An 18,133-nucleotide genomic window follows, 5' to 3' on the forward strand; every position below is an offset into this window, starting at 1 on the left:
AGTACCTTCAAGTGCAATACCACTGATGGCCACTTAATGCTCCAACTGACTCCAATTCAAAAAGCCTCAACTTCTCTTTAGAAATATTAAGTCCAACAAGTCATTATGGTCTCAATTGCTAAATTTTGGCCGTCTAATAAGTGTGCTGGTGGTCATTTTGGAAATTATTGCTCCATTAATAAGATTTAAAGACTTATAGTAGCTTTAATGACTGCTGTGTGGGTGTTACTATTGTTGCAATATTTCACTGAGTTTAATGCTACTTGATTACGATACCTGTCCTGTTAGCACAATTTAGCTAAAGTGGCTAACGTTAGCCCAAGTGTGCAGCGCTCAGTCTTCCCAGTAAGCTAGTGTTAGCTCGGGTCCAAGGTGAAAGGCAAAACCCTGCACTCTTTATTTGGAAGGTCCTGGTTCCAAATGGAAAAGATGGTCCCGCAGCAACTCTGGGCTTCAAACCGGCTCCAATGCAAACCTACGAGTGACATCACACCTCGCTATATCCTTCTTTACATGCAGTCTATAGGTTAGCCTAACTTAGTAAGAACATTGGATCAGGGGAAACAGCTAGCCTGGCTCTGTCTGAAGCTCTTAAATACACCTATCAACACCTCTAAAGCTAAACTAAACTAATTTACCCTCACTAAACCCATCACCCAAACAGCTATTGTCAAATCATAGCTTAGCAGCAGTAACTAGGCACAGCAGGCCTGTAAAGATTTGGATTTCTCCACATGTTCATGGTGTGCAGTAACTTTGATACTTGGCATTAAAAGAGTTTGAAGGGTGGTGATTTAACAGTCGCCTTTCCAAAAGCACAAAAGTGTAATGCCCAGCTAATTAGCTTACTACTTGCAGAAGCCCGAGAGTTAACGTATCTGTCGCTAACTACATTATTATGCTGGTTTAGGATTGACAAATGTTGCGTCAGTGTCTGTTTAAAAGCAGTTCTGGATGCTAATCAGATTATCAGAGTTTAGGGTTATTGTTTTGCTCTGTATTGGATCTGGGGAAGTACCTGAGTAACTGTATTTCTACAAGTTAGTACTCATCTATCATCTACTGTTAGTTAGCTAAGACAGATAACTTCCCATAAAATCACAAATTGTCATTTTCAGACTTCTCTTTATGAATGGGTGAAACAAACATGATGCAAAGTGTTACTTAGTGTGATTTGTGAACTTTGGACAGAGACAGGCTAAGCTAAGCTTCCCATGTCCAGACACCAGCTCTGTACTGAACACACAGACATGAGACTGATATCAATCTTCTCATCTTAGTCTCAGTATGTGAGTAAGTGTATTCCCCAGAATGTTGAACTATTCTTTTAGCTGAGAAATAATTCATCGAAAGCAGAAAACTCACATAAAGGAGTCCTTACAACTTCAGCTAAATTTCAGTTTGAGAACTCATATTTCTCATATTCATATTTAGTTTTATTTTCCCGATGTGACATTAAATCAAATTAAACACTGAAGACATACAAAATCTCGAAACATAACTGAATCGATGTCGGCCCCAGAGGACACAAACATAAAAATAGCCATATTCCTAATAATAATTATAATAATAATAATACAAATAATAATAGATGGAGGAGCCGTGGTGAGGGTTCCCTGCTACAGAGCTGCCTAGCACAGTAATACTGGTAGAGACTGGGACACATTGTGCTGTACAGGCAGATAGACAAACACAAAGAGACAGGACAACACACTAATACATTCTGGAGTAAAAACACTTCATAATTGTCATCATGCAATAAAGAATAACATCTATTTGCTTAAAAAACATGGCACATAGTGATCATTATCTCAATCCATTATCAGATACATATCAAATATAGAGACATTTCTTAACAAATATAAAGTTATTGCATTATCATTATTACTTCATGTAAGACACTATATGCAAGGCATACTGTGGAAATCTTCTCTACCCAAAGTGGATTGTGGGTAGCAACTAGCTGATTGTCCTTTTGTTATTAAATGGCTTCTAGTTCATATGTACAGACAGGAAGCATCCCTTTTAATGCTTTTCAGAGCTACTGGCCTCACACAAAGGGAATGATGATCCCGGGGTTTCTGCTGTTTTCTATCAGAATGGACCATTCAGCTGCTGTTGGAAAACGTTCTGGTAGCACTTTATCAGAAGTGGTGCTCATAAGATACTCCAGCGCAGTGTTTCCCTAACACTCACCACACAAGAATACATTAGTTAAAGTCACTTTGATAACTCTTCTGATTATTCTTCTAATCCCGTTAGATAACAAATACAAAGAAATTATACTGAATTTAAAGGACCATACCGCTGATTTGACATGTTTTCGCAAATTAAAGGGGAACTCCCACATTTTACACATAAAGAACACTTGTCACGATGAGTACTACTCAGCTTGTGAAAACAGCTATATTGTCTGTGGCTCTGGATCAGCTTTGTCAAGTCTGAGAAAATAACCCTGATGACATCACTATGACATCATCAGGATTATTTTCTCAGACTTGATGAAGCTTGGGTTTGACTACAAATCTGAATTCTTCTTAAGACCTGCATTATAATCTTGAGGTGTGTTTTTTTCTAAAGATGTTGGTGTTTACCAGGCAGTGAGAATCTAATTAAAGGACTCAACTGAGTTGCATTATGGGAATTGTAGGATCCAACACTAGGGAATAAAAGTCAGCTCTCACAACTCTGTGAAAGCAACACTGAATTCCTGGAGTACCCTTTCATCTGCAAATCATGTATATTTAATATTCCTGCCGACTATTTTCCAAAGCATACAGTCAGGGGATGGAGGATCTAGAGGATTTCCTTCCTACCTTCCAAGTAGCCACTGGTCTAAATTTCAGTACACTATAAAAATCAACTTGTAGAGTCAAAAAGTTGAGATGGGTAATCTATCGCAATGGATACTTTTTATTTTTGTATCAAAGTTAAATCATTGTGTGGTTATGCTCCAACTCCTATTGGTGCATTCAAGGAGGCTCTGACATCTGACATTCTGCTGAACAGAAATCAAATAAAAAACTACTAAACATTTTACTGTTCATGTTGTAAAAGCCTGTTTTGGATTTGATTTTCTGACAATATGTGCCTTTCAGCAGATGCTCATCAACTCTTGTCCTGGGGGGATATTTACTTAGTCTGTTGCAAATTACCATGAGGGGGTCTAGGAAATTGTGTTGGCTGTTTTTCACAATTTTTTGACATTTTATAGACTAAACAATTAATTGATTGAAAAAATTATCAAGATGAATAAATAATGAAAATAATTGTTAGTATAAGCCCTGATATTGTTCTGAAATGAGCTGAAAAGTAGGAAACACATCTTCATAATGATGTTATGTTTTGGAAAATGCTCAGCAATAATGTGAAGAACACATGACTTGTAGATAATGGGCTAAAATAACACCAGTACAGCCCTTCAAAAGTAATTAGTTAGTCAATTCTGTTAAACAGTTATGACATAGCATTAATTATAAAGTTGCTCCATTAAACATTTATCCCTTTACGTTTTGTGTATATTATGTACAGTATTGATTATACTCACAAAATACTGAATGAGACTTTCTGAACACCACATCAGGTAAATTGTTGCCAGGTTTGTTTTGGAGAAAAGCTTCATGTTATCAGCAAAAACTGAGATTTAACCAATATACAAGATTGTCTTCCATCCTCCATCAGAGCTGCTTCACTACACATAGCCTGGACTACTGTTATGTTTGAACTTTTTTGACAGACTTTTAATCTTGTCAAATTTCAGGCTTTATATTTTTTGTATTTTTTTTGGTCAGTAGTTACAACTGACTTTGGAGGCTGGATTAGTTTGATCTGAGCGGGCTCAGTCCATGAGCATGGCACTAACACTGCTGAGGTTAGAGGTTCAAAACACTAGAAACACCTCACATGTATATACATTATGCACTGTAGTACAGTGTCACTTAAATGTTGACCAAACTCCATCTCATACATGATTTACACTGAACAATGAAGTCTGGAAGTGACACCAATCTGGTTGTTGCGTGAGTGTGTGTGTGTGTGTATGTGTGTGTGTGTGTGTGTGTGTGGGCAGGGGAATTTTGCGTAATTTGAGAGACAGATGTGTTGCCAGACAGGGATGTTTTGTCCTCCTCTGTCTCTGAAATCTAATCGGAGACACACACACACACACACACACACATACACATACACACACACACACAAAGTGAGAACAAGACAGAGTGAGTCATGAAATTTAACAGCTTTCAGAGTAGAGCTTGCTGCTGGGACTTATGGATAAACACTGCTGGTATGAAGTCAAATGCTTCTAAAAGGTCATATACACACATACATATACACACACACACACACACACACACACACACACATACTTCACTGGAGGAAAACCCAGTGAGTAACTCATCCACTGAATAATACTGTTCATACAAAAGCTTTCCATAATAATAGCTTTTCCACCGCCTTGATTGTTTGACACGCAGGTGAGTCAATAGGAATGATTGTCGAAAGACGTTCGCCGCCGCTTCTTCCTGCTCTGCAGCCGCCTGAACACACTCACCTCATGACACCCCCATCATCCTAAGAAGAGAGGAGAAAGGGGGGGGGGGGTACTTTGGAACACTCAGTTAGTGAGGAAGAGGCAGGGAGGTGATGATAAGCATTCAGAGCTGCTGGAGGCCAGGGACCGCAGCCATAAGGAGGCCCAGGAGGAAGCACAGTCCGAGGGGCAGAGGTGAAGGTGAAGTGCCCGCGGAGGAGTTTATGGAGGAGGTCTTGATCTCGGCGGTGAGGAAGGCAGAGAGGGGGACGTGGGAGACCAGTGTGGGGCTGGCATAGTTGATGAGGGAATCGATCTTCTCAGCCTCCTTACTGCAGGCTTCAATCTGGAAAGTACAAGAACATGCTCAACACTCTGATTTCCCAGATCCTCTGTTTCTTTATTGATCTTTATATCACCATTTAATGCACTATCATGCTTTTATTACAAACTGGATGTCAGGAAATCATTGTCTTCCATCTCTTATGATGAATATGTTTGGTTACATGCTTGTTCTAACAGTTGCTCGATACTATTTGGCGTTATCTCGAATTTATCTGAAGGACAGTTTGACCTGATTCTGACCCCAAAAAATGAAAAAATGTCTTTGAAAGGTCTGAAGAGAAGTGTTTTATTATTCTGTGTTTTATTGTTTTTTGGTCTATGTCAAGGATAAGTCTGTGTTTCTTTTTGTCAACAAATTCAGCAAATGAAAAGACAAAAATGTCTTAGTCTGCTCTCAGCCTCAAGCTCATTGATTGAAACAGCTAGTCACTGTAGTTTTGATCAAATATTCAATTTTTCCTCAAACAGGAGGAAATAATGTATTTGTTTGAGACTATTTTCAGTGGCGGATGAATCCACATTTGGTGCTTTAGCGAGTATTTGTGGCAGCAGGATAGTGTGTGTAGGATTGAGTCAAAATAAATGACAGTGTGTGTGTTCATGGTAATGAAGGAACATGTCACCCAGTGTAACACTTTGACTCATTGATGTGTTTTACGGTGTGTTTCAGTTGTTTAACTTATTATATTTTCCTGCTGTTTCAGATTCTTTTTACACACAAAACGTTAAGTGAACCAAAATGCATCACTAAAGGCCACATGAGAACGTTCTCTCCTCTCATTGGTCAGATGTTTCTGGGACGGGATTGAGAATTTAAAGAAGAAGCTCCTACCTGCCCAGTATCAAGAGGGCAACATACTTTGTTGTTAGTCAAGGTCGGACCTTGATTCATTTTCCAGCTAGCTACTAGCAACTGTTAAATTCACTCATTTGCATCCCAGCATGCAAAGCTCCATTTGTAATTGTGTGAGATGGTTGTCAGATCACATTCCCACCACAAATGAACCGCTCCAGCATTCATTTGTGACCAAACCAAGGCCACCTCCTCTGAAGGTTTATTTTGGTCCGCGCCTGAGTACGACTGCTATGTTCAACTCAATTCAACTGGACTGAACAGCTCAGGTTTGAAAAAGCTCTTTGACTAAATGAACATCTTTGAGTTTTGAACTGTTTATCAGACAAAAAGAGAATGTGCACAACTTTCTGACATTTTATAGACCAAACAATGAATTGACAAAATAAGTGTGTTAGAGTGGCATTTCTTCTATATCAGTACATGTGGTGTGCTGTGCGCAGCATCTGAAGTTACACGGTACTTCAAATAACAACTGGATGTTATATCAGAAATAGTTTTTGGACGACACTGAAGCTTTTTGGCACAGAGGAATAAGCTACATGATTCTATGCTTTGTGATTCAGGATAAAATGTCAAATGTGTGCTTGAATGATTTTTAGTTTTATTCAACAAACAACAAGCTAGGCAGTTATTGAAGAAAAACACATATCAGAGTTTAATTCCACAGTGATCAGATGTGATAAGAAATGTTTAAACTTTGTGTTGCAATAATCTTGATTGACCTTAAGATGAATAGTACTTTCCCTCTCTAGAGTGAAAAGCTTTTACCTAGTAAGAAACTAAAAGCCTAGCAGAAGACGCTTTAACCACAGACTGTTGTTTGCTTTGTGTTCTTTCATCCTTTATTTTTGTCTATTTTGCTCAGTTCCTTTTCAGTCTAAATCAATGCCATGAGAGATTCATTTTCCCTCTGCATTCTTTCATCCTCTGACTCTTAAATCGTTTTGTTCTACAGAAAAGTTGAATACATGTTTAGCTTAAGGATTCATTAGTTAAAATGATTAGAGGTCTTAAATAATGCCCCACCAAGGCCAATGCACTTCCTGGGTGCTGCTCTGTTAGCAGAGACAGTGACGGTCAGAGCGTAGTGTGTTTTTGTTTGATTGATTGATTGTTCAACTAAGTGTTATGGATCGCACAGCACCAGCAGTGGATCTACCTCCTACTACCCTCCCATCCTCCACAGCTTTTACATCTGCCGTATAGAGAGCCTCCTCACCTTCTTTTTTTCTGGCTGAGTATGAGGGGCTCTCAGAGAACAACAAGGCCCAAACTGTGTAGGGTGATCACCTTGGGGTCCAAGCTCTGCGGGGAGCAGTGCTCAACCCTCCAGCGGCTCTATGACCAGAGTGTAGCGGTACTGATTCCCCAGACTTCAGCTGAGAACCACTTCCCAAACACATAAAGATACAAAAAATATTTACTTGGAGAAACAAACCTCACAAGTGCCTTCACAATGAAAAAATGACTCCTTAAAGGGGCCATATTATGAAAAACTCACTTTTTTAGTGCTTGTGTGTATGTATTTGGGTCTCTGATGTTCCTACTAACACACAAGCTGTGAAATAAGACCACTCAGTCAGTTTGGTGTGGGCTGGCTTGCTCTGTACTCATGTGATTAAACAAGCCATCCAGATTTGTTGCCCCTTCTTACATCACATGGGGTGAAGGTATGCTAAGCTAAGCTAAGGGCACAAATTTCGCCCGTATCGCAGGGCTGGACTGGGGGACAGACGGCTGCTGAGCCCCGGCAAGCTCTACAGGAGAGCGCCAACCGAGGAGCAGAGCCCAAGAGTCCTGCGTGGCTGCTGCTGCTGTCTTCTGTCTTCTGGAGGAATAAACACCAGATTCTGCTCTGATCCAGAGCAGTTTACCGACGGGAGGACTTTGTTTTTTAAACTTTTAGGATTAAGTGGATTTATCTTCAAACTGGCTTCTCAGCCTAGCCGTAGCTAACACTGGAGTCATACACTACTTCAGCTGCTGTCATCAGTGATAAACATCTTAAATGCTTGTGAGTTTATATAATTTCAATGTTGTAAACAATACTGTTGCTGCAGTATTTATGCCTTTAGATGACATTATTTTGAGTGTGGATGGAGCAGCTTCAATGATCGATCTGAACTCCATTCAAATGTATTTACACTCAAACTGTCTGTTCTGAACGGGGCTGTTTAGACAGGATGAGAAGGCTGCTGTGCTGCTTGATCCTTGTGCTATTTTGACCAAAGCATGTCAGATACATTTTACAGACCCCAGGGAACTGTGTTAACTTGTGGAAAAGGGGCATAGTATGGCCTCTTTAATAATAATGAAGAAATGCCTCTTCAATAATGATGAAAAAATGTTTATGAAGGAAGTTTCAAGTGAAAATAAGCAAATAACAAAATAAGGTCTACAGGCATTAGGCTATGGTTAGGCAAGCAAAAACTTATTATTGTATTCATGCATGCATGAATAACAATAAAGACCTACACTAATGCAGGTAACCTAGCTGAGAGGTAATTGTTTTAACATTGACTCAAACTAGACTCCAGAAAACTCAAAATCACCCTCAATCAGAAAAGCAAAAGACAACAAAAAAAGTCTCAAAAAGGTCTAAACAGACGAGAGTTTCTGGCTGACAGTATCTGCTAAAATGAGATCTGCAGTAAGTCGACGAAGGATCACCTGGGTGTGCAATTCTCCACCTTTCTTAAGCCCAAGGGAAAGGGCATCATCCCACTGTGATTGGCCGAGAGGGGAATGCACCCAGCTGCTCTTAATTACTTTTTAGGAGCCAGTCCCCACAGCCTGCACACCAGGTGATCTGTTGAGCGGAGGTGTGTGGTGGTGTTTCTACTCTAGAACATAACCGCTGTGAAACAATCAGAAAATAAGGTTTTATTGATCTGATTCACTGGCTTTCTCACTACCAGCGCTCCCTCTCTTCATTCACTCTCCAGCTTGCTTGACCACAGCTGCTCTCTCTCTCTCTCTCTTTTTCTGTTGTCTTTTTTAAAATGAGTCGGGAAGCCGACAGCAAAGTCTAACTTTACTTTTAACATTATCAAACTAAGAGTAATGTCCTCCTCTCCTCCTCATGGCAGAGTTTACACCTCTGATCAGTCTGATCTCCAGCTGTGATCGGCCACTACAGCCTTCAGCCACAGTGACATTGGGATGCATTTCTCCAAAAGTTGACTCTGGCTCAACTTTCCAGCTCCAGGCCAGTGCGGCGCCCGCAGCCAAAACACACTACCTCCATTCAAATGAATGGGTGGACTGATGTTTTCGCCGCACCACCTGGTTTGGTCTGAATACGGCCTAAGGCTGTATTCAGACCAAACCTTCTTTTTTCAGCCGCAGGGTGTGAGCGGAGTCGTGGGCATGTTTATTTGTGCTCTAGAACATAACCGCTGTGAACAATCAGAAAATAACATTTTATTGGTCTGATTCACCGGCTTTCACACCACCAGCGCTCCCTCTCTTCATTCACATTCTCTTCTCGACCACAGCTGCTTTCAGATCTCTCTCTCTTTTTCTCGCCTATTTTTATAATGAGTCGGGAGGCCGATAGCAAAGTCTAATTTTACTTTTAACGTTATCAACTGAAGAGAAATATCCTCCCCTTCTACTAGTAGTGTCTTTGTATTCCCTCATGGCAGAGTTTACAGCTCTGATCAGTCTGATCCCCAGCTGTGATTGGCCATCGCAGCCTTCAGCCGCAGTGACGTCAGGTTGCGTTTCTCCAAAAGTTGACTCTGGCTCAACTTTCCGGCCGCAGTCCGGTGCGGTGCCGCAGCGGCCAAAACAGCCGCAGCCAAAACGCACGACCCCCATTCAAATGAATGGGGGAACTGGCATTTTTTTTTACTGTGATGCCATTTATTTTGTCTATTTATTGTGTTGTCTGTTAGTATGATACTGACCTGGACAAAATGAATTTTCCTCGTGGACAGTAAAGAACATCTAATCTAATCTAATCTAATCTATTCTAATCTAATCAATCACAGTGGTGTATTGTCCATGGCTATGTTAAAACTGCTACAATGGCTTCAATCCAATAGTATTAACATGTTCTTCAAAAACGTTTTACATCTCCACTAAGCTCCAGTCTGATCGCTTTCCTGTAGGTTCGTGGAAGCTTATCTGATTTAACACCGTGCATGTTTAAGTCTGGGAGTGTAAATGTAAAACTGCCCAAAGTTCGGTTCATTGTTGCTATAGCCTTAAGGGAGAAGTTAGAGAAGAACTGCAGGTTTTAAGTGAAGTCAGGCGTGAATCAGCCCTGATGACAAGACAAGAATTCTGAAAGGGAATGTTTTTCCTTTCATCCTGAACAACTGAAGTATAGACTAGAAACAGAGGGTGTCAGACTATTTGAATAAATTTCAATTCAAGCAGCATGCACACAGCAAGGAGGCACAAGCAACACTGAAATGAGTGAATCAGGTTGCATAAATCTCCTCCCATATGCTGAGTTATTCTCCAAAATGTTTTCAGCCACATTACAGCGCTGATGAAGGCGATGCAGCCGAGAACATCTGTGAGAATAAACACAACATATGGAGGGAGAGTTGTTTTCACACAGCATGAGCCGCATCCATCCACCTTTCTATTTCTATCTATTTCTATTTCTATCAACCTGTCGTCATTTCTTAACAGTGATGTATGTTCTGTGGGTGCTTTCCAGTCAGCTGACGTGGCTCCTCCATTCCCTCCCCCCTTCCTTCCTCCGGTCTTTACTCCTCTCAGAGGAGATGTGAGGAAAGGACGTGAGGACAGAGTGACATCCTCGCACACTCCAGACAGCTATTACACATGACTGTCAGCGTCTCAACTTTCAAACGTGTAGAAATAATTAAGCAGGAACAGTTAAAAATAATTAGCCTAATTAGGCCTGATTTTTTCCGAATGAGCTATGATACACTTGTAACAGACCACCAGTAAAGAGGAAGAAATTAAAAGTTTCTTGGCTAATGAAGAGAAAAATAAAGAATGTTACAGCATTTTCATGATTCAGCTTCTACACACATGTAATATTGTTATTTCATGGATAAATATGAATAACCATTGAGCTGCATTTGTTATTTCTGTTTCCAAAGGTATTTTTTTTCCAATCTACAGTATTACAATCATTCAATATAATTAATATTACAGTAAAGCTGGTTTCGTCAGATCAGCTGACCAATCAATCAATACATTCCTATTGAAGGGATGTTGTCATCTGGTAAAAACAGAGGAAGGAATGGGGGAAGCATAATTATTAGAATGAAAAGTACATTATGTCTTTTAAAAGTCCAACTGAAGTCACAAAAAGCATCCCTTATTGCAGTCAAAACTATTGTTCATATATTCTTTTTACTGAAAGGAATAAAAAAAGTTTTTGGAGATATGTCAGCGATGCTACTTTAGCCTTTACAAATGCACATGCAGCATACAGCACCTGATCACACTGGTCAGTTTTAAGCTGTTGAATGTGAGTTGACTGGCTAATTAGCTATCTTGCCTGCAAACTTACATTAGCATATCATCCAGGAAGGCCTGTTTGAGAAATAGATGGGTTTACAGGTTCATCAGATACTAAACCACTGCACAAAGTAATAGATGTCTTATATCATGAGACAGGGTTTTACAGCTCTGGGGCCCCTTTCACAAAAGCCATTTGCATGCACTACTTACATGCAGCGTCACGTTCCATAAATGATTGTCATTCACAAATTAAATTTGGGAGTCCTACAAGGCTTTTGCATAATTCCGCAAGGGTAGCAAGTATGGTGTTTGTTTTGATGAGTGAAACATAAAAATGAGCAAATACAGTAGAAGCTTGCATGTTGCAAATTTGGTGGAATGGGTCCCGGGATCATAGTCATGCTGACAATCATGTCATCCTCTGCCTCAGCAACCGTGAGGTAAACAGTAGAACTACAGTATGTCATTCACGTTACCAAGTACTCAGTCAGGGTCAACCTTTTTGCCAGATGACCCTGCTGGCACCTTAAGACTCTAAATGAAATAAACCAGGAGGTTTCCTTTATTCCACACAGTAATGAAGTTTTGGTGAAAGTTCAATAGACATGATCTTTTCTCTCACATTCTGCCTTTATTCCACCTGTTTTCCTCCCATTCAATCGTTTCCATTTCTTCTGCATTGACAGCAGTGTGATGCTGCTTTGATGTCATTCTTTATATCATTGCAATTTTGTTATTTCAGACCGACTACCTCCTACATTCATTGATTGAGTCTAATCACCAAAGTGTTTCTTTGCTGCTAACCTCAGTAAATATTGTTATATTCACTTCCAACTAATCTCTCCTTATTAAACTAGTGTTGGTATGAACTTGACCTGAGTCATCCAGCTTATAAGCTAAGGACAGACAGTGTTACTGATAAAAATTTGTTCTTAAAATGCGTGTACAAGTGATTTAAGAACATTTTTGGAATTCATCAATTTTCTGGTACTTAGAATTTTCTCTTATGTATGAGTACATGTCATGAATAGATCATCTCTGCCTTTCTTTACTGGGGAGAAACACTAGTTTGACTTACAGTTATAATGTCCCAATCTGAATTTTTAAAGCTTAAATATGATACCAAAATTAACAAACATTAAAAATATAACTAAAACAAACAGAAACAAACAAAAATACATACATTTATATTATACCATGGTATCATCATCATGGCTGCCAATTAATGATTTTTATTGGCATATTTTGGCACAGCAACGTCTACATTTCAGTAGTTGCTAGGAAACTTCTCTCACTCAGCTGCCTCTGTGTCTCTCTGCAGGTCTGTCCAGTATCATCTTGTGTTGCAGCTGACAGTGTAACATCACCTGTAGACTATATTATTCTCCTCTAATATCTCTGTGACTGTCACATGATCGTCTCCCATCACAGAGTGCTTTGCTTTAGAAAAATGTTTTTTTAGCATCTAACTTCATGTCAAAGTATTCTCTCTTTATTTCTGTCACAGTGCAGAGCTGCTCTGATGACACATCATTGGCAGCTGGATTCATATTTTGTAGTTGTTGTGACATTCTTAAATTTTATGTGTTTTTTTCTGCTGATTTCTGAAAGCAGGACTTGAAGCTGCAAAGTGTTTTTACTCTGGTAACTTTGTGAATGAAACTTGCCCACAAACAGAGCGGAACATGGAGCCTTATATGGCAGTTTTAGGAGCGTGGATTATGCTAATGATCACGTTTCACCAACGTGCACCTTCTCATGAACTGGTGACATTCATCAGGCTAAAACATGACAACTTCAAGCAGGTAAGAGAGTTTGTTGAACCCAATTTGGAACACTTGTATAAGAAAACCTCATAGAGAGTAAGTAAGGATAAAAATATGAAAATGTGCTTGCATCAAGCCCATTGGCTATGAAGCATTTTAATGTCATTGGATGTGCATCAACTGATGTAATGCACATCTAATGCATCATCCAGACAAGGTCTGGTCAATGTCCAGGTATGGTAGCCAAGATCTAATCTAGAGAATGGATATCATGAAATGCTTTTCTGAAGAGTTGACACAAGTTGATTAACACAGGGTCAACGGTACAATGAAATGTGTTGGATGAGAAAACAGGTCAGCTCTGGTATAAGAGTACTAGTTATAAAATATAGAATATAAGATAAAAAATAAAAAACAAAAAGATGGAATGAGATATAAATAACACATAACACTATATACATATATGAAAATGAGGATTTATGTATAAAAGTAAAAGTGATGAGTGTATACAGTAGTATTGCATGTTGGGTATGTTGCAGTCCTGGTTCAATAGCAGCAGTCATGGTTGATAATGCATTTTTTGCACAAGAAGAACAGCAGGCGTGCATCCTCAGGGACCTGGTTTAACAACATTACAGTATACACTAACCAGCCACTTCATTAGGTACACCTGTGCAATCTAATGCACTCCAATACAACAACTCTGCCATAAATTCTACATTTACGAAGCTTATACATTTTCAGTTTTTGTTGACATTGTCAGAAAAGAAATAATTCTACTTTATGTTTATTATTGAGGTCGTATTATATTATATTGCATAGTGTTCCTAGAGGGAAAAATATTCACTTTTCAATATAATGCACCCCAGTACACCACCACCACCCACCATGACCTCAATAATAAACATAGAGTAGAATTATCACCTTTCTGACAATCTCTCTATATAAAGTATATAAAGTAGGCAGGTGGATTGCTGGAGAAACGAGGAAGTGCAATGTCGATATGTGAAGCTGTGTGAAGCTGGTTCTAGAGAAATATATAAAAGTACCTCATAAATAACGTTGATTTGCTTCTTCTGCCTGTGGAGTCAACGAGTGGAAATACAGACAGCGTCACTCTGCCATTGCAACCCACATAATGGTCGGAGGTGGGATTACATCCATAGTGTTAATGACTTGAAAACGTTTAAGAGACTTAAACTCTACTATTGAACTGTGCAATGTTACTGTGAATGAAACTTGGCATGTACATTCAAGACTTAGTGCAGGATGTCTCAGGCATGTTTTGAATGGGCAGTTCATCCGATTAACTTCAGCTCAACTCAAATAGTATTCTTCAGGGAGGCGTTTAGGGAACATGGGTAAATTATAGCGTCTACGGATAGCCTGCATGTGAGGCATTTAGGGAACATCGATAAATTGTAGCGTCTACCAAAAGTCTGTATGAGGAACATGAACAGAGAACAGGCACATATTGAACGGGCACTGCGCTAGTGATAAAGAAACTGAAAATGTTTAAATGTAGAATTATGGCAGAGCTGTTGTATTGGATTGCATTCGATTGCACAGGTGTACCTAATAAAGTGGCCGGTGAGTGTATCTGGGACATCCTAGTGGTAGGGGTGCTAGGGGTTTTAGACACTGACTTTGTAATTTTGGTGCCCCCAGTTTGAGTCCGACCGAGGACATTTGTTGCATGCCATTCCCCGTCTTTGTCTCTCTTCATTTCCTGTTCTCTATCTAATAAAAGGCATAAAATGCCTCCAGAAATACTTTAAAAATGATAGTATCTGTACAGGGTTAGACACAAATGAAATCATGGACAAGATGAGCTTATTTGTTATATGGTCATATTAACATAGATGCTAAACAAATATGGTTATATTTGCTCCTGATGCTTTTACAGGAAGAAATTGTATTTCAACAAGACATTCTGGATCTAAATTGAGAGATAAAAACAGGAAAGACACTAGAAAGAGAACAATACAGCCATTCAGTTCTTAATCGCTGAGGCGAGCCATTTCAAATGCTCTATGCCTCTTTTCAATATAACTTTTCTTCTTTGAGAATATTTGTTGCAATGAGGTCACTGTTTGCTCAAGGGGGCAGAAAGACCTTGAGCTCAAAAAAGACAAGAACACTAACAAAAATGGATAAATCTGTGCCGTCGTCATAACAGTATATTCCTCCCACAAGCCATGTTTTTTACTGTAAGGATTCAACTGCAATACAGAACTGATTTTACAGTTTCCTCTGACTATTACAACTTTTCATGGTGATACATTCCCTCTACGAGAACGTGAGGGGATTTGCTGCTGTAAATTATGTTTTTAGAGGGGGTGTTATATTGTATATTATTGAAAAATACCACAAATCAAATGGTAAAGAAAATATAGACCAGATCATAAATGATATCTAATATATCAAGTCAGGCTCACCTCTGACGCAGTTGGTATTTACTTTGTTACAAATGTTGCAGAAACACGACTTGAACTATTCTCTTCTGCTCAAAGAGATGTACAATACCGTCAGTACAGTCAAAAGTTTGGACACACTTTCTCATTCAAGTGAATGGGTAGGTGTGTTTAAAGTAAAACACACTCAGTGTCTTTGAATTTATTTATTTTTTTCCTGAGATGTTTTCCCCTGCTCAGAGTGAATATCTCTGATCAAATTCACATCTCTTCTCTTAATGTCTTCATTTCTTTGTTACTCTCCTTCCCCCCCTCTAAGTCTTCCATTACACAGTATCAGTTCATCAGTAACATTTGTATGAAGCATGTTCGTTGCTTTTGGCCATGAACTGATTCTGGTCTAAGATTAGATTAGATTGCTGCCAGCAGCAGCAGTTAAACACCAGCCTGAAGACATCTCAGCTCCATATAGAGTGAAGCTGTAGTGTTTTTAACCCACTTAACACGCTGACACACATAAACTGCTTCCTATCAGAATAACCTAACATGGCTGCTTTTCCTGACTTGAAGGTACATTTTCAGGTGAAGGATGGCTTACAATTACAATCACTTCTCTAAGGCCACAGATATAGCAGACAAGAAATACCTTTTGTACCTTGTGTACCCATTTCCACAATACAACTGAATGCAGCACAAATACAAAGCTTTCACACTGTATTACATATGAAGCCTTAAAAAAATGAAGCCATAACTTTGTGATCTCTTAACTTTTCATCTAGTGCTATCATCAGGTCATTTTTTTTTTCCCAATATTTTGGTTTCTAAATACCTGCAAAAGTGACTTACTGTGTTTTTGTGCTGAATGGCAAATGTAGGCATGATAACATGTTGAACAAAGATGGTGAACAGTATACTTGCTAAATGCCATCATGTTAACATTATCATTGTGAGTATGTTAGCATGCTAGCATTAGCATTTAGCTCATGGTGCCTAAGTACCACCTTACAGTGCTGTTAGCATGGCTGTTGGCAGTTTCCCTCGCAGTGTGGAGCAAAAGAGGTAAAAGAACGCCACCTTGTGCAACTACAGTAAAATCCAGACATTTCCTTCCTATTTCCATTCGAAGTGGAACCTAGTGGTCGGTTGCTCACTAACTTTACACAATATTTATACATAGTTGCACACACCCATAAAATTCTGCACAGATAGAACAATGCCATCCTTGTCAAACTGAAGCTGAAAGCTGGTAGGCTAATGGCAGACAAAACTAAAAATTTAGTTTTATTTACAATACTATTTTTACTGTAGTGCCATCTATAGGTGAAATGCCATCACATTTTACAGAATTGCTAGAACTTCATAGGTGCAAGTCACCCACATTTGGTTCATAGATTGATTACATTGATTTGCTGTATGCCGTATGTACCAAGTTTGGTAAAGTTTGGATGACATACAGTACCAGTCAAACATGTATGCCAAACACTTCCAAGATGGCGGACACTGGCGCAGTTTGGCTGCCGATCCACTTCTGAACCTAAGTTCTGCCGATTAATCAACACCTTTGACGCTATAACTTGGCTGGTAAAGTTTGTCCTGCAAGCTTGTGGCTACATGTTACCAATTATCCCCCAAACCAGACAAACACTTTCACTGGATAAGTGTCTTCAGATCTGCTCACTGTCTCACCTGCCAAGAAGTTCCCTCTTCTGCTAGCTCTAGGACTCCTGGGACTGATTTACAGCATTACAACCTTTCTGGCTCTGCCTGCCACATTGCTAACTAGCACAAGCCCACCGGCTTATCCTGCTGGGATCTTTCTGTCCTGGTGTGGTCAGCCTTGCCAGGTTCAGATTGCTACTGTCCACTTGCCACTACTGCACCTGGTTGACCTCCACTCTCCAAGCAGGATCATGAGGCCAGTCAGGCTGGTAGTCTCTCCAGGCTACCTCTCTTCCTCACAGGACTGCTGATGTCCTGCTGCTATATGCTGTGGTTTATCCTGTGGATTCTTCTGGGGTGCACATTGCCTCTCCTTCCCCGGTCACATGGCTCTTGGTCACAAGCTAACACTAGCTTTATGCTAACGCTCCCCAACCGGACCATGCCATGCATACTCCACCACACATCTTCACAATCTCGATATATTCTGTGTCCAAACTGTACGGACATTCTCAAAGAGGCTGGAATACTTTGCAGCTGCTACAAATTCAGGTCCCCAAACTCCATCTCATCCCTGTGGTCCTGTCACATCCCAACTTCCTCATTACATCACCACAACAAACAAAAGCAACATCACCTGAAACTGACTTTGCTCAACACTTGTTCACTCAACAATAAAAGCCTCATTCTGAATGAATTTATAACTGACAGTAACCTAGATTTCCTCTGCCTCACTGAAACCTGGCATAAATCCCAGGACTATTTCTCACTAAACCAGACCACATGCACAGGATTCACATACATTGATAAACCTTGTCTTTAGGGGTGGGGAGGTGGTGTTGCTGCTGTTTACAGGAAGGACATTAAAACAACCTTCATTTCTATTCCTGCCACTCAGTCTTTCGAACACCTTGCCTTCAAACTCTACCTATCTAACCTCTGATTTACTGACCCAGCTATGTGCCATTTCACCTTCTGTTCTCCTCCTGAGTTTTTAATATCCACATTGATGATACTGGCTGTAAATCCGCCATAGAATTCCTGGAACTGCTACAATGCTTCAACTTTACACAACATATCAACTTCCCCACATCTTGGATTTGGTCTG

The 18,133-nt window shown here is 39.8% G+C and overlaps 1 protein-coding gene across 1 annotated transcript in view; it reads right to left on the reverse strand.

Annotated features, from left to right (window-relative positions):
* Nucleotides 1–284: 284 nt before the first annotated feature.
* The window catches only part of reck (reversion-inducing-cysteine-rich protein with kazal motifs), a 97,675-nt gene continuing 79,826 nt past the window's right edge, over nucleotides 285–18,133 (reverse strand). The window contains exon 21 of the mRNA XM_042399019.1: nucleotides 285–4,877. Coding sequence (XP_042254953.1) covers nucleotides 4,656–4,877 — 222 coding nt within the window. The 3' untranslated portion in view covers nucleotides 285–4,655. The remainder of the gene's footprint in view (nucleotides 4,878–18,133) is intronic.

The sequence above is a fragment of the Thunnus maccoyii genome, chromosome 21 (genome assembly GCF_910596095.1).
Source record: "Thunnus maccoyii chromosome 21, fThuMac1.1, whole genome shotgun sequence".
Classification (NCBI taxonomy): domain Eukaryota; kingdom Metazoa; phylum Chordata; class Actinopteri; order Scombriformes; family Scombridae; genus Thunnus; species Thunnus maccoyii.